The sequence below is a fragment of the Lepidothrix coronata genome, unplaced genomic scaffold, assembly GCF_001604755.1.
Source record: "Lepidothrix coronata isolate B3197 unplaced genomic scaffold, Lepidothrix_coronata-1.0 Scaffold116, whole genome shotgun sequence".
NCBI classification, from domain to species: Eukaryota; Metazoa; Chordata; class Aves; order Passeriformes; family Pipridae; genus Lepidothrix; species Lepidothrix coronata.
The window spans coordinates 2,891,998-2,916,667 of record NW_016690296.1 but is presented as its reverse complement, the minus strand read 5'-3'; the positions used below and the strand labels follow the sequence as shown (position 1 = coordinate 2,916,667).

Here is a 24,670-nt window from a genome sequence, read left to right as displayed (position 1 = left end):
ACATAAGTTTGTGTTTCTGAGTCAGATATGAAAGAGTGTGGTTTAAGTTTCATCTAGAAAAGATGTATAACCTACCCCTACAACCCTTAATTCTATCCAGCAGCTCTGTAAACTGCACACAACTAAAACCTGGTGCTCTTAAACAACTTTTTCTTAGGAAAGATGACAGACAACATAAGCTTGTTCTCCTTTTTCAGTAACAATCCTTACACATACCTGGTAAAGACTAGTCATTCTTATCATCATGTCTTTCCATCTAGACAAAGATTTTGACAAACATGAATAAAAATGTCTTAAAAGGAATTTGCCATCAGGAATTCCCTATAACTTTCAGCAACAGAAAGCAAAATGCACTGGCAGTACTTTGCACACATATAAAAAGCCAGGGAAAACACGTAAAATGTTATTTTTACCCTCTTACAAATATTCAGTCTACTGCACAAGTCTTCTGAGGCATTATTCAAGTGATTTTTCAGCCCCACTATATGTCATTTAACACCACCAAAAGTGACAGAATTGTACAGAAAAGGTGAAGTACAGCCACCTTACATGAAGTTTGTTTCCAGTAAGCTGGAGACTTATTCTGATTTTGTTCACATTGAAAACTGGGAAAGGGAAAAAGAGGAAACAACTGGGTCAGGGAATACAAACATGGCTACTAAAGTGCGAGATCTCCTATAAAAAAAAAAACCAAACTAACCAGTCAGAAATTCACTTATTTAGAATTTCTATAATACAAGGTATGGAATTGAAGCAGCAATGGTATTAATAAACCACTACTTTCACATTCTGCTCAAGCTGTAAATAAAACAGACTTTTATTTCCTCATTTCAAAAGGAGAGAGATAAGTGTGGGTGGGGACAGTCCACCAGCAATAGCTACACTGCTTTCACCTGCACAGGAACTCAAAGGGAAGGTCTTGCAACACCAGCAATGAAGTGTGATACTCTGTCACCATGGAAACGATTTTAAAGATTAGCCTTGGGGCTGAGCTTACACATACAAAGCCAGTGCTCTGCTGCAGTGTGGAAGACACCGAGATTTCATTAGTGCCATAATCTCCCCAGGTCAACAGAGCTCAGAATACGACCCAGAGCGGCAACTCCCCAGAGGTTATTAAGCACCAGCAATGAAGAAATAAAGCAGACGTGCAAAGGATGTCTCATCCAGAACCTTTTGGCTGCAAAGACACAAATCTGAGTGTTGAATTACAGCAAAGGGAGTGAAAGAGGCAAGCAAAACCCACAGCTAACAACATTTCAGGAAGACCCATAGGAGAGGGAGGAACAGTAACTACAGTGCAACTCTCCAAAGAGCTGCAGTATTAACTTCCTGATTTATAACGTGCACCCCCTCTCTCCTAAATCCCTGCTGCAGAAAAAGCAGCCTTCTAAAAAGGCTGTAACACATAGCAAAGTTCAAGAAAGGTTCTGTAGAAATGGAAAACAAGATGCTATGTGGAATCAGGCAGCAAGTATTTTGCATTTGCCTTGGTCACAGCCAACACACAAGGCAATCCGGGCACACGAGGAAGGACTTGTGGCTTTATTTAGAAGTTACTTTGAACTCTTGTCATTCAATTATCAGGTTAAAAGTCACAAAAATTTCAGTTTAATTCAGCATGTGCATCAATGGTTTTACCTGTAACTAATTACACAGGCCAAAATTCCCATTCACACCAAGGGAGCTGCCAAGTGAATCCTATATCTTCAATAAATAGCTGAAAAGCTATTTATTTATTTCTTCTCTTTGGGAAAAAAAAAAATCTCATAGCTGATAATTTATTAAGTGTTTCAAGTTATTTTTAGAAAGGATTTTTTTTAGATGGTAGTGGTCACAGAATCATAAAATGGCTTGAGTTGGAACAGACCCTAAAGATCATCTAGTTCCAAACTCCGCTCCTTTGGTAGGTGATAAGGGAGGACACAAAATCTGTTGCATCCAGTACTTAAGATTCCACTTTAAACTCACCCCAGGCACCAAGCAGATGGCCTCAAATTTACACTGCATCTTCACAAAACATGCAGGTCCTGTCAGCACAAAAGGAGTCTGCACTATGCTGTTACCTTCCCTTCAATAAAAGAATGAATTTCAGTAGTATTGCAGTAACTCAGGAGGTGTTTAACAAATAAAATCAAGTGACTATCAAGGAAGCCCCTGGCAGAATGGTTTAGTGAGCAGTAGGTTGACCTGGACTGAGAACAGATTTCCTGCAGTACCTCAAGACCTTACTTCTACCTGTCTGTATTGCGCTGTTTAGCAGCATTCCACATGGCTCCAAATGTCCTGGTATGCCTAAGAGGCAGAGCACGGGGATAACAACATGAACCCAAGAGCCAGTAGCACAATAAGCAATGAAAGAATTAGTAACTCTGGTTCTCAGTAGAGCCACTCAGCCCTTGTGGATATCAATGCCATGACACCACTTCCAGGAAAAGCTGCCTGGGGCCAGCCCAGGCAATTCCACCCAGCACTTCCCTGCACAGCACCGACTCTTAACAAGCCAAGTGTGCCATCCCAGCTGGCTGTGTGCAGCATCCAGTGCATAGATTTCATTTCCCATTCCTATAGTTTGGGAGTAAGGGTCTGTAGTTGTGCAATCTAATTCCCAAGTGACTCATCTTCATGCAATGAGACATAAACGGTTTCTTCTATGGGTTGGGGAGCTGCTGAGAAACACCAGCACAGCCACTCACAGAGTCAGGATTCAGCAGGATTAAACACACGTTCTTTCGCTCAATCTTCTTAACCCAGATCCGAGTTGTCTTAAACCAGATCAGCTCCCCAGCCCAATTTATGCTGAGTCTGCTACTGAACTACTCTAACATGTAATCGAGAGGGCAGTGAGTAGGATAAAGATGAACCTGACACCACCAAAAGAACTATTCATATAAGCACAGCTTGTGACAGGCGTGGCAGTGATAACCTGTGTACAGTGCTGAATTCTGCTTTCAGTTAAAAACATAATGAAACTGAAGACACTCAGGTCACATTTACATGAAAATCACAGCAATCAAACTCTCCACAGCTTTGTTTCAACACACTTGGTTACAAATGCTAACAGTTTGTTTCTGCTTTAGTTTGTGTTTGCTTCATAAAAGGCTCCAGCTTTCATGACTGCTCAGGACCAGCTTTGAGCAGACATCTGAAGATTTTTTACCCCATTAACCCACTCAGTAAATAAAACTACATACCAGGAGTTCTGCTCCTGCACTACAAACTCTTCCTAAAGCATTTAGGAACTTAAGCTTCTGCAAATGGTTCTTCAAAATCATAAATAAATAAACAAATATGGAAACAAAAAGACTATGCACAGCATTTACTGGTAACTTGAGGCTTCCACCTCACAAAATTCCTCTCTTAACGTGGCTCTGGCAATGCTGCCGGAGTATTGCACAAAACAACTTACTTTTGGCACATCAATTGCCACCTCCCTCATGGCACTGGGCCTGACATCATTCATCCCCTGCAGGAAGTCATTGAAAGCAATCATCACTGACCCAGCCACCTCGGTGTCTAACAGGTTAGGGCTCTTCCCCAGCGTTCTCCGCAAGGCGTGCAAACCTATTAAAACAAAAAAACCATGGAAATATGTAGACTTCCTCTTGGTTCTCACAAACAAAGTGTACCACACACAAACACAGAGCAGCACTGGAAAGGAAATGATGTCCAAAGGAATGTCTCAGCGCCAGGTCTGAACTGCGTCAGAGAACATGCGAGACACTTCTGCTGGGAGAGCATGAAAAAGGGGATTTAACAACCATAGACAGAATATAAACTAAATCTGTTCCAAAAGCCAGGATGAAACAGCCTTGTTCCCGTGTTCCCAGAGGGAAAAACTCTAAACATCCATACATTGATCTGAACACACTTCTAAACCACAGAGGAAGAGGGACAACGGATATTAAAGGCAACATTCAATCAGCATAAGTAAGACATCTGCAACCTTGTCCATTTCTCTATTATCAGGACTGTATTTTCCAAGCTGCTTTTAAAAGCAAACTGATGAGGTTTCTTTAACCTTCACCGGAACCCTATTTTGCCACCTGGTAAGATGCCAGACACCTATCTTTTTCTTGACATGCAACAAATATTCCCTGCAACACCCAACAGCTCTTAATTCCCTTCAGTGATTATACTTTTCAAATCAGGCATAGCTTTTACCTTCTCCTTTGTTCGGCCAAATCACTCACGCACAATACCTATAAATCTTCATACTAATTCCTAGTTTCCCCTATAAATCAATCCACCAAAGGCCACACAAGTCCCACCCACTCACACATCAATATATCAATACTCCTTGGGCAGGACCAGGCTGTACCATTTGCAGCTCCCAGGCATTCCCTGGAGAGCAACTACAGCCCCTGTTGTGTAAGATGTCCGGAAGCATCATGGTTTTCCCACTGTATAATTATCCCTTTTGAGGTCTAATATAATTCAGAGTTCTATTGCTTCTGTTTCCAATCCTGTTCTGTGAACTGAAGCTGTCAAATATCTTATTTTATATATTATTAGTTGATGAGCATAATTTTATATGCAGGTATATACACATCGGATATTACATATCTGCTGCCATGTGTTCCCAAACAAATGAGGCAGTTCATACCCCACCAGTTCACCTTGCATGACCATAAAAAGACAAACATTTGTTAAGTCTCTTCTATATTTAACCAAACAAAACATCAATTAGTGCTACATGAAAGGACAATAAAAGGGATTAAGCCGTTTCTGAAAATAGACATGGTTTTAACTTTCAGCAGATTGTTGTCTTTTTTTTTTCCCCCTACAGAGGCACTGGTAGAAGCAGACATGCAACATTTCTGACAATGACAGGAATTCTGCATTTCCTACAATATATACAACGTGTGAAGAGATATAATATGTCCCCTGTGAAGCAGTACAGCTGGTGTCTCTCCATAAACTGCCAATTACAGCAGAGTCTGAGCACCTGCATCCAATACCCAGGCTCTTAATACAATAACACAAAGAAAAAAAGTTTGTAATTCAGGTTTCCCCTTGCACAGAACATCCAAAACTAATAAGATACATAAATAAAAACATTCCATGAGGCCAAGGAGAAAAATGAAAATCTGGTCACCAGAGGACAAGTATAAAATATAACTGACTCATTTTAACAACCCAGACAATTTTCATGGTATTCCTCGCCCCCTTCTTCCTTCCTCTAAGGAGTTCATTTTAAGCAAACAAAAAACTTAAGTGAGACAACACAGTTTCACCCCTTGGATTTAAAAATTACATCCAGGCAAATAAACTCAACATCTTACTCCAGTGTCATTGCAGTCAACACTTTGCAGGGTGGGAGCAGGTATTTGGGTTCAGTCTTACATTTTCTTTTTGGTGAAGTCAATTCACATGGCACTCTCACTTTAAAAAAATGCAAGAATAACTAACACAGCATGAAATTAAGGCATAGAGAAAGCAAGTAACTGATAAAGATCTCTGCTCATTTCTATACCTATCAGCTCCACCAAGTACCACTTTAGCCCAGTGCTCATTCGATGCATTTTAATTTTGTCATGGTTATCTTTTTTGGTTATCTGGCACGAGTAAGTCTTAAAACCAAACAAGCTTATTTTAAAAACAGAGAGCACAGCAGATAAAAAAGCCAAAGGAGAATACCACTCTTGAGGTTTGTTACTGCCAGTGCTATGAGTGCGAGCGAAATTTCAGTCCTCAGCAGTGGGTTTGAAAGGCAACAGCCTTGATCCAGAACAGGAATAAAGAGGTCACAGCTTTCCAAACAAAGCCGGAATTCATTTCAGCATGTGCACGCACACGCCACTGCACAGGTCAGCATTTAATTGAAACAATGTTTTACATTAAAACAATAATAAAAAACAGATTGAAAAAGAAAGCATGATTCTTCCTGTTTCCTCCTGTTATCATAATCATTCTTTCCTGCACTTCAGATTGACCTCTAACCAGAGGGGAGGGGGGGAGTCTCAGTAACAGGAGAAGGATACAGCCAGTGGTTTGCCAGAGGCAGGAAAACATATCCTTGGTCTGGAGACGCTGAGAGATGTATTTAATGTAAGGAACTGCAGGGTAGGATGCAAACCACGCTGCCAGAAGCAAGGCAGAGGCAAAGAAGGGGGAACATTACAGCAAACACAAGTTTATCACTACAGAAGTCATAGTGAAGATTCGAAGAGTCACACCTCAGAAAACATCAAGCAGCTCAGATCAGCTCCTGAGTATCTTCCACATGGGAATGTTCTGGGTTGAGTATATGTCATTGCTGTTAACTGACTGAGCACAACATTCGTTTCAGCTCTGCTTGTTCCTTTTCAGATGATACTCTGTTTTTAAGAATTAATGAATATCAATAACTTTTAGCAGTGACTGAGGAGGCTCAGAAGTGGGCGAGTTGGTTTCCACTTTTATTCCAGTCCTGCCTGAGGAGAGGAAGGACTCAGACGTACTTAGCCTGCTGTAAGGTCAGTGGGACTGTTCACACAGGCATGGGATACCCATTTCTAATCAAGGGATACATGACCAGCCCCAAGGACTGCCCTATGCAGAGCAGAAACTCAACTTGGAAGGCAGCCACCAATCCTCAGTGGAGCAGTATGGAAAATCCCAGTTAAAAAAAAAAAAAAGAGAGAAAAGAAAGCAGCATAATAAGGCATGCATGATTACAAACAATGGAAAACAAACAGCTTGTTCCAGCCCAGCAACTATGCACTCTACCTCTCCAACTCATCCTGTCTGTCTAGAACAGAGGAAACTAAGTGGACAGAAGGGAAAAAACCAGCAGAACGCCCTGTCCTGGTACAGATGATCCTTCTTTGGTACCAGGCTACTCATGAGGTCAATAGCATTGTTTGTCTGTAAGATCTTCTTGCTCATAGCTTGGCTAAGTTTTGGCACATTAGATCATAATCACAAATATCTGAGCCTAAAAATAGCCTCTACGACACTGCTATATTTGTCAGAGTCTGCGTATAACTACACGCCACTGTAAATAATAGAAAGCATCCACTCAGAAATGACCAACATATATACTTTAGGTTTCCAAAACAGAATATACACAACACTTGAAGAAATAAACTGAACCAAACCAAACTGTTAATCATGCTCATTTACTGCCCGTCAGTTGTTTCTTCCACAAACCCCTCCTGCCTGGACTCACTCTACCAGAATTTCTAAGCAGCTTCAAAGAACTGTAATCTTCTTGCAAGACTGTTTACAAAAGGAAATGTTTCTTCTTTCTCTGATAATCTGGCATTTCCCTCCCAAATTTTTACAGCCAAACCCAGAAGACACATAGCATTTCTCCATGTGATAGCTGTCAGATCCAACTCTCCTGCATTCTAAAAACTGATTCTCTCCTGCATGGCTGGCAGTGGAATACTCAACAGAGGAGCATGGATGGGTAAGATCTCAGCTTCCAAATGGCACTGGAAGGGGCATCTTCCTCTACTGCCAGGTTTTTACGTACTATACTTCAAAATTTAACAGGTTTATGCACAAAAAAATTTTCATATTACTTAGAAACAGTTTATAAATATATTTTTAAACTTTTTTTTAAAATTTAACATGTCCATAAAATTCACACCTACTTAAAAAACAAATTAGGAAGCAGAAAGCCTTGCTTTTTGCTCTCAAAACCATATTCTGCAATCTGTCTTTAGCTGCCAGAGCTATATGGGAAAATCCCTGAAGAACTTTTCGTACTGTTTGCACAGGAAAGATAATGCCCTTAAATCCCTTGTAACCATAACACTGCAAATTCACCGGGCTAACCTGAGCACTAACCTACTGTAGGGATTATGTACAGGATTTATAGTCCTTCCTGAAGAGCCCTGGCATTTGCTGGAACATGTCTATGGAGCTGCCTGAAAGTTGCTGAGAGGTGGGACAGGGGAGAGGAAGGAAGGAAGGAGGAACTGTATTTTCCAAACTTCTTTCGTACAGGAAACAGTTTATTCACAGATCAGGTACACACACGTCATTTATCCTAATCCAGTGACAACAGAGGGAAATAAGGAATACCAGACTGCCTGTTCCTCATACATAAGCATACCTAAGCTAAGGGGAGTCACACGGTGCGTTAGAACAAAAATAAGGACCGACAGGCTACCAGAATAGCAAGGGCAGAAAGACAAGAAGCAACAGTCAGTGGCTAAAGGGTGGTCTCATTGTAATTAGGAATGTTGGCAAGTCAGGATATAACTAAGAACTAAAGTCAGGAGACCTATGAAAACTTTGCCTGAAAATATTTAAGCTGTCCCCCAACAGTAACTAATCATTCTACTTACACATGCCTACTGCTGAGTTTGCTCCCACAGAACTAACACAGATATACAACTTCAGCTACATTTCATAGTAGCTGATCTTTTATCAATTAATCAAAAGAATTAAGGCTGCTTTCAGATACTGAGTTTGCCACTACATATTCCAGAAAACTATTTTACCCGGAGCCTGAGAGGGAGTCAGAAAACATTGAATTTTTCTCCTACAGTACCATTTCTACACAAACAGTTTGTCTGAAGTATAGTTGATGACTAAGACAGTACCTGCCCCAAATTTTTTTCTGTTCTTAAGCAAAATGACATAGCGCTAAATTTTCAGAATTACATTCTAAAAACCATTTCACAGCCAGGGCTGCACCAACACACACTACCCTGGTGTCCTGCACCCCCTCATCCTACAAATCAAATAACTTGTTTTGGGGCTGACCCTCCAAGCCATTCAAACCCAGAAGTTTCTAGATGCGTTGCCACACATGAATAATATAGTTTCCTCCCTGCCACTCAAGCTGCAGAAGCAAGAACATGGTGACTATCTGCCAAGAAGGTTAATTTAAAATATTAGTGACAGTTATTGATCAACTCTCCTGAAAATATTCCTTATTTCCTGCCTATATAAATATCAGCAGACAGAATGGGATGTGCTCTAAACAGATATTTAAGTACCCCACCCATAACTGTGTGTATGAAGTCAGCAACCCCATCATCCAATTAACTGCAAGCCAGTCTTGGATAAACACACACTTAAAATTAGTTATGATGAAAACCAAAAGTTCACATGCCCTGACTGCAGTAAAGTGCAACGTCCCTCGTGCAAAACCAAAAATCAAGTACCATTACAAAACAAACAAAAACCTAAACCAAAACAAAAACAACAAAAAAAGCCAAATATTTTATATAAGAAAAAGTAGCTACAAAAAGCAACATCATGTGCACCAGCATTTCTTCCAAGAGGCAGCACCCAGATGTAGCCACTTCTACACAAAAGCCATCACATCATTCTGAGCATCTGCTGCCCTTTTTGCAGAAATATCTCCATTTCATAAAGACACTTTTTTTGGTATTGACCATCTGACTATATGTGTTATTAATATTCCCAAAACTCCCACATTTCTTACGTGACCTTTTCATGAAAAGGCAAGTGGCCTTTCCCACCTCATTTTGAGCGTCCCACGGGAACCATGTCAGTGAGGGAATGCAATAGCAGATTGCTTGCAGCAGCACAGCTTCAATCTTTATCAGTGCTACAAACAAATAAATAACACAGATATGGTATTTTCAGTCACTTTCCATAAGGAAATAAAATAATTACAGCGTGTCAGGCAGTGTTTTCCCTTTCAAATCTGTAACTGAAATGGCTTAATTTCAAAACAAACCACCCTGCAAAACAAACAATCCCATTGCCTCGTTCATCCACTGCTTTTGTCAAAATCTACACTTTGAAGTATGTCAGCCCACATTCCTACATTTGGGATCTCAATCCAAGGAAAATATCTACATTTGTGGTATGCCCCCAGCAGAACCCGGGTCCAAATCGTGTTGGGAAAGCTGAATTTTTACAGCTTAAAGAAAGGAGAGAGATTCTTGATGCCCTAACACTGGGCTGTTTCATCCAGACTGTGACTGAGCTGAAATGAAGAGCCTGATTTGAGACACGAGGCTGAGAAGCCACATCTTGAAGGCAGCGTTTGTGTAACTGAAAGCCCTGTCAGAGGCTGGTCCTCGGGGTGCACAGAGCCCCACTGTTAATCACAGCAGCCCACACGGCTCATGTTTCCTGCAGGTGGCCAGGCTACCAAATCTGCAGAAGCTTGGGGGGAAAAAAACAAAACCACATACATCTAACAAAGAGACATTCCTGGTTTTCAGGGGAATTTACTTCCCCATCCATTACAGGGAAAAAACAAAAAAACCTAAGAGACAGTCCTTCAGTTGACCATTTTTTTTTTAATTCTTATTCTTAATGCAAGTGGATTGCAGAAACTTTTTTTTTTAAGCTTGTAAAAGATACAGCAGGAAGTTTCTCAGCTCCAAAAAAAGCCAACTACAGCATCCTCATATATAAATTACAACTTTACAGATGTAATATCTACATAAAATCAATATACAGAGCTGTGGATCAAACAGCATGAAGGCTCTCCATCCTAGCTGTATGATTCATCAGAACACAGGGATAATTAAAGGGGCAAATGAATAATATGGACAATGAGCTCTGCAAACAATAGGACTCAGAATTATGAACATAAGACAACAGACCACATCATGTGCCTGTGCAAGTGGCTTCACAGACTGAGCAGAGTAATGCTGATTCACACCAGTCAGAGATGCAACTCGATTCCTTGTTTCTTTAAGATTTTTTGTAACAGCCAGCTCAAACCAGTAAACCATTCTAATCCTAAACCTAAGCAGGGTGACACCTTTAACTGTATCGCATTCATGCAACTTAAAAAAACCTTTGACACACAACAAAGCAATGACTGCTTCTTTCACAGAAGTCTGTGGTTGCAATGCAGCATCCTCACTGGAAGCAAATCCCTGTTATTCCAAGAGAGAGCAGTATTTAAACAAAGCCATTTGTTCTTCCTCTCCTCATGATGCTATCTTATCACAGTCCAAGTGTTTTATATCAGCACACTGAAATTATGTGTAATGAACAAGGATGTTCAAGATAAATCCTAAGAGTTACAAAGCAAATACTTCCTTTCTCTGTAAACAATATGACTGAACCCACTTCTTGAAGAAATCAAGCTATATTTATATTCACCCTCTTGAAATGCTACAGGCAGCCATAGAAGGATAAGTTTATAATAAATTGCTATATTTGGAAACCTTTGTTGCTAAGCATCTTCTAACATTCAGTACAGTTTATACCATTCATGTCCCTGCTACATAATTAACATTTCATATGTTTTTTGTTTTGTTTCGTTTTTTAAAGTGCAGTGCTTATCTTTGCTGATAAATTAAAAACATTATATTTTTTTAGGGAATTAATAAAAGACCACATGGTAAAGTAAATAAAGGAGAAGCAACAGGATCTCAAGGGCATCAAGCACAACAATTAAGGCTGAGATAGATCCACAGAGTTGATGTCTGTCACCTTGTTGTCAACTCTTACAACAAATACTGCAAGTTTCATAGCCAGTGTTTTTCCTATAAAGTCACAAAGTTTTGTGGTTTCATTTTGTGAGAGGTTAGAACTGTTTCTTTAGTAAAAGAAAAGAAGGTATTGGAAAAAAAATCCACTAATATTTTATATACTCGGCAGATCAAGTAAAAACACTCTTAACTGATTACTACAAGCATCTCTATATAAAGGTGTCATGGGTTTCGGTCATAACATCCCGTCTGGAAAAGTCCAGAGCACACTGCACAGATTCTCCAGGTTTCCTGGTCACCTTTCTTCCCTGCCCATTCCAGCACACACTGCACCATAATTCTGTACATGACACATACATGAGGGTCGAGAAGCTTTGAGGGCAACCTGAACGTTACAGCCTCCACAAACTTCCTAAAAACTTCCATGAAAGTGCACAGAGTTGCTGAACAGAACAGAAAACTTGCCTGTCTGACCCCAGAAGTACCACTAAGCAAATCTTGCACAGGAGAACAAACAAACTTCTGCCAAGAAAACAGTTGGAATATTTAATTCTACAACTGCTATTTACTTTTCATTAACATATGATCTTCAGAATTATATAGAAGACAAACTTCAAAGCTTTTATAATGGAGCACCTTAGGAAACCTAACTACAGACACAAAAGGTTTGTCTGTCATAGCCCTACAAACACTACCTTTACCATCTTATAATAATTACTACACCCTTGGTTTATATAAGCAGTATATACACAATACATGTGTTAAAAAAAACAGAGTTGAAGTAGAAAGATAAGGAATGATGAGTCCTCTGAAAATGATCTAAACTTGGTATTGAGAATGTAAACATCTTTAGCTTGTAAACTTTCAGGCTTTCCAGCCACATATGAAATACCTAAAGATACAGAAGGGGTAAGGAAGACTTGAAAGTCTCCCACAGACCACAACAGCAGTACAATCAGCAAGCAACGATAATCTCATACCAAAAACTGAACATGTATTTCTGAGTTCTGAAATCCTTTTTCTGTACGTACACACTCATCAAGTCTGAAAGTGGCACAAGTAACCTCAAAATTTGTGCAAGAACTCTTACCAAACGTTTTGGGAAGACCAACTCAATTGTATGTTTGTACCCTGTTTTATGCTGTAACATATATGAAATACTGTGTTCAATTCTAAGCCCTACATCTCCAAAAGGTTATTGACAAACTGGAGGCAGTTCAGAGAAAATCAACATAATTTCTCAGAAGGCAGGAAGGACTTATTTATGAGGAAAGATTAAAAGAGCTAAATATTTATAGTTTGGCTCAGTAATGAATGAGGAGGTAGGGGACATGAGAACAGCCTAGAGATATCTGAAGGGTGTAAACACCAAGGAGGGAGAGCAAACGTGTTATACAAGGATGTAAATAGAAATAATGGGATAAAACTAAACAAGGAAAACTTAGGCTGAATATCAGAGAGCATTCTTGGACAGCAAGCAAGCTTGGCCTACAGCACAGCTTCTCAAGTGAAGCAACAGAAGCCCATTGCTGGAACAACACACCAGACTAGACAAAACACTGGAAAATGTGCCATATGGAATAATCTCACTCTGCTGAGGAGAAATAGCATGTTATAAAACATAGCTGAACTTCAGTGAAAAGCTCTAATATTTTACAAGGTGTTGAAAATTTAACATAAAATATAGATACCAAGAGATTAATAAAAAAAAAAAAGAATCTAAGAAAATTCCTTAAAAACGAGCAACTTGCACTGAGTTTATGCAATACTTTGACAGAATTTGCAACTCTTTGAAAAGGAAAAATTCACGTGGGCTGAAAAGACTTAAACGGTGCTGGACTGCATTTTCCCCAGCAGAGGTCACTCCAAGTTAAGAAACGACAAGGATATTTAACAGCATCGATTCCAACTTCAGGAAGGAAGATCGACAGAAAGGAGATATCCTTCTTCCCTCATTCCCAGCACTGCCTTTGGATGCAAAGCTCCCAGATAACAGCATGTCCTGCAAGCCACCACTGGCAGATGCCAACACATGACAACACGTGTAATGTTCAATCTGCACGACATTCAAAATTGATTTTCTAAAAGGGCCTCATGAAGTGGGTAAATATAATCTATTTGCAGCTGGATTATGAAGTGTCCAGAATCCATGTGCACATGTACAACTAAAGCCTAGGCTGGGTCATGTTTGGAATTGAAACCAAAACACTTTTCACGGAAAACTTCAGATTACATTAGTTAAGTGTTTACTGTGTGAGTCCTGTGACACAGGCAGATGGACAGGCTTCCAAAAACACAGGGGAAGGAAAATAAAAAAGCAGTTTATCTTTTTTTAAAACAAATATATACAAACAGGAAAAAAATAATGTTTTCTAACTTCAAACAGAGCTTAAAACACAACTGAAGTCAACAGAAGACCGCTATAAAATGAGTAGTCTGTGTCTCTACAAACTTTTTTATTCTTGATCCATAGAAGAGTTCACAAATTCATATTTGAGAACCATCCCTTAAAATTTCCGGAAGCTGGCAAGTAAAAACCTGGCTGTTCCAGGTGCCATCACCCCATTAAAACTTCTGCCATCTTCATAGTTAATTCCAATGCAAGAATTATCCATGCTCTGTGCCACTGCCACAAGCAGCTGTCCCAGTGCCAAAGGAAACAGAAGAACCCAGCACATGCAGCAAACTTATTTGTGAACCATAAGGGAGCAAATATGCATAAGCAGAGTTGGAGAGTCATATTATTGACTAGGCTGTTTTAAAAGGCTGCTCATGGGCAGATTTAAGGTCCAACACTTAAACCACATAGACACTAGAATTGCTAGAATTAGCAAAATGTAAGAACTGATAGAGAGTACTTTTCATATTTCATCCAAAGGAAACAGAGGTGAACTCATGGTGAAGTATTTTCTGGAACATACTGAATTCTGGCTGCATAATTCTCCAGGGCTATGCCTGTTCCAGAGGCCAGGGGACACTTTGCAGCCCCCCAGCTCAGTGTTCTCCAGCTCTCCCAGCTCCACCCCACAACCTGTCCCAGGGGCACACAGTCCCCCCACCTCTGCCACAAGGTCCTCATCTGCAGGAAAATGGAATACAAGGCACAAAACAGGGAAGGGAGACGCAGTAAACACCACTGAGGGCCACAGTCTCCACATCCTGGGGACAAGGACCTGCAAGACAAGCTGTGTAGTGTGGGATTTTTGTATGGAAGAGGTAGGCTCTAGAGTAGAAAAACTCTTAGGGATGTCAGTGAACTCCCTAAACCATTGGCTTACCGAGAGACAGGGAGTTATGTAACATGCTAGAAATAGCACAGGGGATTTCCCAGGGTTACTCAACATCAGATTTTAAAAGCTACTAATACTCAAAGAATTTTTCTGACATGCCCAGGAGCAGACTGGTGCTCCTCATATTCCACACTTGGCTGCATTTTTGACACAAAAATTAAGAAAACATTGTCTCAAAAGCTATTGGTACAGACTGTGGATTTTTTTACAATTTTTTTTTTTTTAATAAAGAGACTAACTGTAAAGTAAGATCCTAAATAAGATAAACAAAGCCTTACCTGCTTCCTTGCACAAGGCTGCTAAGTCTGCACCCACATAACCATGTGCACTATCAGCCAGCTGCACCAACTCCACCTCTGTGAGCGAATGGGGAACTTTCCTGAGAAGCTTCTGGAGTATGTCCAGGCGGTCCCGGGCATTGGGAATTCCGATTTCTATCTCTTTGTCGAAACGCCCCGGTCTGCGCAGAGCTGCATCCAGAGCATGGGGGCGATTGGTGGCCCCAAGCACCAAGAGCTGCCCTTCACTGCCTTCCTGAAGGCATCAGACAATGCAAAATGTTATTTTTAAAACACAAATTTAATTAAGTCACTAAATGCCATGTAGCTTATCAACATACTTCTTGCTTACTCTTTCAACTACTACACACACTGGAATCCTGATGCTAGCTCTCAAACCTTTTAGATTAAAAAGCCCATCAATGATCCCATCCAATCCATCCCTAACTGCAATTTAGGAATACTATACGCTGCGTGAACATACAGATAATACAACAGAAACTACTCCAAGATACTCTCATCCCAGTGTCTCCCACCTGAATCCCCAAGAACCTGCTTTCCCATATCAGGAAAGCAAGAACCAAGTAAAGAAAAAGAAGTGTTTAAGCTAAAATGCAGCGTTGGTACAAGAACAAAACGGCATCAGCAGACCTTGAACAAACAAGGTTGGGAAACAGAGCAGTTAAGGCATCAAAACCAGCAGAGACAGCAAGTTATAAAGCTTCCTGTAAGTTCAGCAGGAAAAGCACAGTCAAAAATCCTAACCAATTTCTTCAAGCTCTGCTTTTGCACATTTAGAAGAAGGCAAGAGCAGCTAGGAGGTCTCTTGCAGTGTCATTCTCTTTTTGTGAATGAAGCACTTTTTCCAGGAAGACTATCCACCAGCCTTTGCCATCAGAAAATATGTTCTTCTGCCTGTGACCAGCTCCAGACTGGGCAACTCAAATGCTCATGCAGGAAAATAATTAGAAACTTGCAGATTACATAAACAGCAGCAAATTATTTTCATACTCTGGACAAGTTTCTTTCATCTTTCCTACTAATACTCATAAAATAATTGATGAGAGATTGGCAAACTTTATGGGCTTAATCCATAACATACTCTATTAAGTTTACTGCTCCTTTAGTAGGCTTTTGTTTATGACCTAAATATTACTATGGCAATCTTGAAATAGCTGCTATTGCCTTTAACCATGCAGCCTACTGCACCAGAAGCATTTTGATAACTTTGATTTCAGAGCAATTAATATCTGGCTTAGATCAATGATGGGCTATCACTGAAAGTTCAGTTTGATCTCCAAAAGTACAAGAGGGGGAGAAGGCAAAGGAGAGGCAGGGAATGGAAGAAACTTACTTACTTTTAATCTCCATTATCAGGAGACATTCCTCTCCTATGTCTTCTGCTTAGCACCCAAAAAAGCATTACATTACTATATAAAGTCTCACCTAAGCCTGTTTTCTTTCCCCCCAAATGACACATCTAAAATTGGCTCCGCTGTAGAAGCAAAATAGTTTTGTTCAGTGAGTCCACATACACATTAATTGTCTCAATACAGTCGACTTACTGAGCCAATGCCATCCATTAACGTCAGCAATGAAGCAACAACTCTCTTTTCCACTTCATTCTGAGCCCCTTCTCTCTTTGGACAGAGTGCATCCAACTCATCTATAAATATAATTGAGGGGCGACTGGGGGGAAAACAAAAAAGGAAAAAAAACAATAAGGTGCTCGGGAAGATTTAAAACACCAAGGCAGAGAAGTGCAAAGCTGTTCATGGAAAAATACGCAGTTCCTAGAAAAACTAACAACCACCCAACTCCTTTAGGCAGCTACAAGTTTCAACCTCGAATAAAGAGAAAAGTAAAACGACTAATACATTAGACAACTAATACCTTCCGTATGCAATAGTCTTTTGCTCATGTATTATGAACAACAATCACTGGAAGTCTAAAACCTGCCTTAAGCAGGTCTAACAAATTTGGGCAGAACACCTCCCTACACCAGAGGCATGCTATATCCAGTACCAACACTTAGACTGACTTCCCTGCCTTAGCACAGGGCTACGTTAGTCTCCAAAGATAAAACCAGACAGAAAAATTTGGATCCAGGTGAAACTCTGGCTCCTGCTTCCCTCTGCTGAAACAAGAGTACAATACACTGACGACAGAGAGCGAGCGATTTGGCACCATCTGTAACAGCCCCTTGAAAAGGGCAGCGTCCAAAAGGATTTATTTAATAGGCAGACTAGAATTTCACTGCCTTCCTTCTAGCTAAGCTCTATATAAACAAATTTATTTCCTTTTAGAAACCACTGCAGGAAAAAGTTACAAACTCAAAGATTCCTGCAAATGTTTTTCTTCTAAGAACATTAAGGCTGGAACCAACACTGCAAACGAAATCACCCAGAAGAACGTACCACAGAGAGGCTTCAGCGAAGATCTGACGTAACCTCGATTCAGACTCCCCGTAAAACCTATAATAGTTAAAATATTTTAATAAAAAACATTTTTTTTGGTCTTTTTCGAAAGGCAAATGGGGGGGAAAGGGGCGTTCCAAAAAGGCCACAGCGCACAATTTCGGAGTCCCAAAGTAAATGCAGATCTACAATAAATTGTATTTCCACAAGGACAAGAAATTAAGGCCAAGATAGAACCATCTAGTAACTACAAAAAAGATTAAAGGGAAACGTTTTTTTCCTGTGTTAGAAACCATTTTATCTACCTTTTGAAGAACAATAAACAGTTAGTTCCCTGGAGACAGTAATCTGTGCAGTGGCATCTTAACTGCAAATATGGTTTAACAAGTTACTCTTCTTGTTGCAGAACTAACTTACACACAATTGCAGATGCAGTTCCAGTCTCCTCTTTAATTTAGTCCGGGCCTTACACAAATTTCTTGGCCAAGTCCAATAAACCTCTTTAAATACAAGAAGAAACATAAGCCCTGCTTGAGAGAACCCTTTCTATCCCTGCTGGAGAGATGCCAGGACAGATTTTGGGCTGATATATTTATAGAATTAATGAAAATAAAATGGGTGGACTTACTTGCTTATTATTTCAGGCCCATTAATAACAGTAACGTGAGCGCCAACCTCATTTGCGATGGCTTTGGCAATCAGAGTCTTCCCGGTACCTGGAGGGCCATATAACAGCACTCCTCGAGGAGGAGGGATTCCTTTGGACAAGCACATGCACACAAACAGAGAAAAGAAGTTCCTTGTGAGAAATGCCAGACTAAACCTGTACTTGCACGTTTCACTGTACCAGTTATTACCAATAAATCTGACCTCAGCATTAACTTAACAGACGTGTCATCGTGATAAAATGACACGCCTGTTAAAGGCTTACAGTGAAAAGATCACATCTACGTTCTTTATTTTTAAAGTCTAAAAGATTCTGTTCAAAAAACAACTCCTTAAATAATTGCATTTTTCAGTTTCCTTATGTGTGTTGTGGTTTTTTTCTAAGACATTACTGGACTGAGTACCTAACATCCATGAATAGACCTTAAGTTACTAATGATTCTTACAGTGTCATTACATCAAATTTCCAACATCAGAAAACCACTTCTCTTTAACACTTCAAAAGAATTTCAGAAATACTCTGAGGCTTGATTCAAGAATACTTGCAAGATGATGAAAAACACACATCAGAAGGGTGAATTTGTCTATTTAATGGCAAATGTTAAGAGCCAAAAAGACAGAAATGTTCAGGCACAGCACGTAAGGTACTGCTGCTTACAGCTAGAGCTGGACAGAAAATACAGGTAACTGCACAAAGGTACCATTATGATCCCAGGTAAAGAGCCCACCAAAACAAGTTCCAGACCAGCAAAGCCAAATTAAATGGGCACAAAGCCAAAATCAGAAGGTGAAAAATTAGAAAGCAAAAAGCAGAGACAAGTGTTTGACAAAGGACTGCCTCTGGCAAAAAAAGACATTGGTGAAACACAGCCAAAGAAACATCAGGTGGGGACTGGGAATCAGACAGGGAATGATGCCACAAGTCTGAATCTTAGAAACTAGTACACCTGAAAAGAAAAAAATTATCTGCCAACTGACAGAGGACGGAAGTAAAAGTGTCTTCAGGAGCGGGTTCCCTCAGAGCAGTCCAATTAAAGCATGAGCTGCTCCCTCCTGTGGCGTTTCTGGCACGGGCAAGAAGCAGAACTGTGGAACCACAGGCTCACCTCACTGCCAGGCTCGCTCCCCGTGAGCAAAGACTCACAGCATTTGGATGGTTACTAAAGGTTTGTAACTGCTGAGGAAACACCATCATCTACCACGTAGTTAGTAGGGAATCTGCTCGAGCACTTTTGGGACCGGGTGTGAAGAATGCTGACACTGAAGCAAACTTTGTGCTAACACAAAACCACGTGCTGATGCTGAGGCTGGACCAAATTAAGCAGGGGCACACGTAGATGAAGATGCCTCAGACCACCTCACTGACACCTGGGGATCACGGCCAAGAAAGAGCCACCTGTGTGTTATGGAAACTGTCCCAGCTGGAATCACCTCCTCTCCAGAGTGTGTGTGTGGGAAGAGGTAAAGGCAGAGCAATAAAAAGCCTCAAAGACATGATATTAAAGCAATGTTTATAGGTAAGAGCCCTATCTCACAGCGATGCACACCTAGACAAGGTACATATCCATTTGTGATAAATACACAGTACAGTTTTAGCTTTGTCACAAAAACCCTCTGAGTTCATATATGTGTTAGATATAATTTTATATATGGCAACTGTAACCATATTCATTTTTCCACCCTGTAATTCACAGAGGAAGGACTCAAACTCCTCATACACTGAAGAGTTTAAGTAAACAAAAAGACTTCCTGAAAATTTTGCAGGAAGCCTACAACCAGGGATAAAAACAGCAGAAGAACTAATCTGACTTTTTCTCCATTTAAAAAATATCATTAACTGACTCTACCAAAATTAATTAAAATCTTACGACAACTCAAAGAATTGCACCTTTGAAACACCCAAGCAAAGAAGTCTTTCCTATTTGTCAAAAATTCTGCTTATGCACGCCTGAATTTTTGTACAGACACACATTTCTTCCCTGCTCACCTATTTTTCACACAAGCTCATTGTAACATCTTCACAGTACCCATACAGTATAACTATAAAGCAGCTTGACATTGTTTGGACACACAAGAGAACCAGGTCAGTGTTACATAAAACTCAGTGCATACTCCTGGGATAATTTGTGGTGGTTTTGGGGTTTTTTTTGTTTGTTTGTTTTTTTAAAAATCAAATTAAAGAAGAAAACTGGTATCAAATGAAGAAAACCAACCCTTTAGGCATCATACCGTAACTCTTGAACAGCTCAGGTTGCTTCAAGGGCAGTTCAACTGTTTCTCTAATAGTTCTGAGCTGGCTGCTCAAACCTCCTATCGTGTCATAGGTGACTTGGGACTCACAATCGCCATCTTCTGCTACACTGGTCCTGGGTTCTATAAAATTGATCCTAGTTCTTGAAGAAATGAAATAAAAAGAGTCTGTATTGCTTATTGCTCCGGTTTTGCCCGTTATTGGGAGTCCCTCACTGCTGCTTTTCCCAGCCAACTCCGAATCCTCGGCGAGGTCTGCACCATCTCCCTTGCTGTAGGTTTTCTCTCCCTGACCAGAGTCTGGACCACTGGCTGTCACAGAACTGGGTGTAACTGGTGAGCCTGGATCCATTGGTTTGCTTGGTGTGCTCAAAGATGCAACCCCTGGACTATCACCAATGTCCATCCTGCCGAGCTGTAGGGACAAATCTAAGGCGCTCGTCTCCAAATCAGATCTCTCAAGGTCTGGGTCACTGGGAATGGCGCTGCCCTGGGCACTCAGCTCTGCACCATCAGTTCCTTTCACTCTCATCACCACGATGTTGCACAGTTTGCCATAGAAAGTAAAAGCCAAAAGGTTTCCTGGTAGAACTATTTTCCCATCTATGAGAAGATGAAAGAAGAAAAAAGACAAAGAAGGTGACATTTCAATCTACTGTGGCAGCAGTAACATTCAGACATTCTTGCATTAGAATAATTCTTTATCATTCATTTAGAGAATGCTGTTAGTTAACATAACAAAAGGTAGTAACATAATTTCAAGGTAATTTCAGGTACTTTGCATGATCCCTTTGTACACAAGCAGACTTTAATGGATAAACATTTGTCAGCATCATATGTAATCACTCATACTAAACTCGTAATTAATCTGAGTCTTTTAAATTTCATACAAAGGGAGATTATTGGAATTAGTATTGTAAGAAGTAAAAATTTTGTGTTTGCTGTGCACCTGATAATATTTTATGTTCAACCCACTTTCTTTGAGAGTATTGGCCTAAAAAAAGACAGGTTTTAGCCTATGCATTGACAGAGAGATGAGGCAATGTGATCTGAATATACCCTACAGGCACAAAAAAAAAAAAAACAAGGCAAAGCATGAACAAGATTTCCAGCCAAACTCATGAATTTGCAATGCAGTTCATGTTTCCTGCTTCCTGGAGTAGCAATGTTATTAATTCCTAGGCCAGAAGATTCCCTTTGAGTAGAACAATTTGTAGTGAGGAACACTACCTTGAATAACTTACCTTTTTTTTTTTGCCTTACTTACATTTATCTACCACCCAATGAAGAGCAATTTTACTTATTTACCACCAACATAAAAAAGAGATTCAGAGACTGGGATTTCAGGTTAATACTGATACTTTATCTTGGTTTTAGTGTACAGTATTGCAGTCTAGTCTTCACAGTGCAAGTAAACTCTGAAGTGCATCACAATATCAGCCAGAAGGCCATCAATGCTGAACACTCCTAACTTGAACCAGACAAAAGTATAATGGATAGAAGGAACAGAGCCACAAGTTATGCAAATTACACATTTACAACATGGCAAAATTATTTAGCCTGAAGACAAAATTATTTAGCCCAAAAGAAGTGGGAACAAAATAACGCCCCCTATTTTGCCATAAGCCCTTGATTAAGAACATAAGAGGAAAATATTTGCTCTTCTAACCAAGACTTGATGACCTACTACGAAAATTGAACAGGCAAAAGAGAAGCAGCAAAACTCATACCAAGGTTTCTCAGCAGACACACAGACATTTCCTCGGCATTAACGATGGCATCTTTGTCCCTGTGGTAGGAAAGAAGAAAATTACTTTTCCAAGCAATAACTACTTCAAAACCAAACCAGAGGCCACAGCACTAAAGCACCAGGATGACCTGTTTTAGGGTATATGACTTAACCCCACAAACAGAAAAGATGTATGAGCACTTCAGTCTTCAAATAACAACATCTTAACTCTGAAAATATTACACACACAGCAACAAAAGAAGTGTAGCTATTTCATCTGGGTTTTGGGTGGTTTTTTTCCAAAGAAAATGCTTTAATTAACAAAATGCTAAATTAGATTTATTGTTTCTTAGGATCACAAACCTGCAATGCAGGCTTCTCATCTCACCAGGCAGAACAGCCATTGCTACATTTACTGAACTGAAAACAAATCAGATAAGGCAGGTCTCTTTCAGCCCTGCAAACACACATGCAAATCTTTTAATCGATTAAAACAGTGCCTTGAGCACTTGCAAAACTGTGCACATGCCTTAAGCACTGCACATCCACTACCAAAACAGTACAAGTCTTCCCCACAAAGCATTTGCTAGTCTTTTGTTTAATTAAGTGACTAAACAGATAAGAGTCACTACATCCATTCCACAGCTTTTCTAAGCATTTACACCTGTACCTTCAAAGGCACCACACCAAGAGGGGAACGGCAGCAGCACCAAAGGCGTTTAAAGCAGACACGGATGCTGCAAATCAAGGCTTGATCAACGGGGGGAGCCCTAAACCTGCAGATAAAAACCCATTGCTCAGTTCTGCTGCTCAACAAAGGAACTTGGGGCAAAGAGCTGTATTAAGCTAATTTAAAGGAGAGCCCTTAAAATACCATGGCCTTTCCTGATGAGTAAGCACATACTCAATTTTGTTGCTGGGGCCTGAAGTTGAGGGTGGATTTTTTTAACTGGAAGAAAAAGCTGAATTATGCGTGCAAGCAGTACCCAGAGGTGTTGATTTGCAGAGAATAAACTTCACCTGTAAAACACCTAGAAACCCAGGGAGTACTCGAATAATGGAACTTCAGTTCATTCTTTAAATAATTTATATTCTTACACCATAGTTTGTAGTAAATTACCAGGCTTGAAACAGACCAATTACAGTTTTCATGTTTTCTCTCCTAATTTTAGAAAAGCAGTCATTTATGAGACTTAAAAATCTGAAGGTACATCTATAAAACAGTCCTCAGAGCCTGACTCTTGATTCACTGAGTGGAAAAACTCTGGCTATGGAACAGTTTCCTAAAAGAAAAATAAATCACAGTAATCATAAATATTTCAAAAGCTACATGCAATTCCTCTGACCTCATTCTTAGCTTGTATTTCAGTAAAAGTCACAACTTCAAAAAAAGAATGCATTGCATATTAACATGGAGGAATAGAAATATATTACTTTTAATTATTTAATTTATCATGAGGTTGGGTTTTTTTAACAAAACGTGTGTTTTCAACCACCTCTGTAACAAGTAGCCATGTTTGAAGACAGAGGTCTGAAAGGAAAGTGATGTTAATTTATATAAATATAAGTGCTGAGACACTTTCAAAAGCAACTGTAAAATAACTTTAGGAAATAACTATAATCAGATTCTGCATCAACCCAAATGTTGACTCTATGAAGTGTTAGAATGACAAGTACAGGAAATCATTCAGCAAATCAATAAACTGCTGATTTCTCAGAGCACTCATGATTTTAAGACAACTGTGATTTGTACCTTTCATTTCCTTTCTTGGGTCAAGTTCACTTATAAACAAAAACACACCTCAGAGTTTCCAATCCTAAAAAAAAACCAAACGGTAAATAAAAGCAGAGGACAAAACCATCATATATAAAGGCGAAGTTTTGAAGGGAAGTGCTTAAAAAAAAAAATCACTCTCTTCAACAAGGCTATAACAAGTTCCCTACCTCAACTTTACATCGACTTCCTCTGCCTGGATGACTGCACCAGTCACAGGCTGCACAGTGACACTATCACCTGGATTTACTTTCAGGTTCTTCTGTGTGGTTTCATTCAGCCCAATCTTCCCACCTGGAAAGCCTGCAGTGGGCCAAGCAGTACAGACCTAGGAAGAGTTTCCAAAGCAAGTCAGTTGAGATTTCCTCCCCCCCCTCATTTCCAGTTAAGCTAAGTAACACTTGATTACAAAAATATGGGCTGAGGGGAAGGATTAGGTTAAAACCTGGTGCCACAGAGCAAAATACAAGTAGCGTTGAGCTCTTAAGACATGATTCAAGACACTCCAAGAAGGAAGAGGTTGTATTTTGAAAAAAAAAACAGCAGCATGGACTTTTCCCAGCATTGAGAATGAAGATATAAATATCACACAGAAAACATGGAAGAGCATGTTCACCATCTTTCTCAATGCATGTTCCATGTTGATCCCACTGAATACAACAGCAAAACGCTGAAAAGCACAGGAAAAGCCTTTATGGGAGCAAGAAAGGGTCTCACCTCCTGCCGCCCATCAGCTGAGGTGAGCAGGGCCGGCCGCCCAATGCAGAGCTCCGCAGACTTCATGCTGCTCAGCGACAGCTGCGCCAGGACTCTGCGCAGCATTTTCGGGACTTTGTCATCTCCTGATGTTTTTAGGGGGAAAAAATAGTCGTTTTTTTCCCCGCTAAATCCAGCATT

General features: G+C 40.1%; 1 protein-coding gene across 2 annotated transcripts in view; it reads right to left on the bottom strand.

Moving 5' to 3' along the window:
• LOC108502310 (spermatogenesis-associated protein 5-like) overlaps positions 1–24,670 on the bottom strand; it is a 52,551-nt gene that overhangs the window by 27,325 nt on the left and 556 nt on the right. For both annotated transcript variants that reach the window (XM_017825155.1, XM_017825156.1), the window contains exons 2-10: positions 24,491–24,615; positions 23,944–24,101; positions 22,001–22,059; positions 20,250–20,873; positions 17,983–18,112; positions 17,355–17,411; positions 16,503–16,626; positions 14,938–15,193; positions 3,410–3,564 (exon numbers count right to left, since the gene is read on the bottom strand). In XM_017825155.1, coding sequence (XP_017680644.1) covers positions 3,410–3,564; positions 14,938–15,193; positions 16,503–16,626; positions 17,355–17,411; positions 17,983–18,112; positions 20,250–20,873; positions 22,001–22,059; positions 23,944–24,101; positions 24,491–24,615 — 1,688 coding nt within the window. The remainder of the gene's footprint in view (positions 1–3,409; positions 3,565–14,937; positions 15,194–16,502; positions 16,627–17,354; positions 17,412–17,982; positions 18,113–20,249; positions 20,874–22,000; positions 22,060–23,943; positions 24,102–24,490; positions 24,616–24,670) is intronic.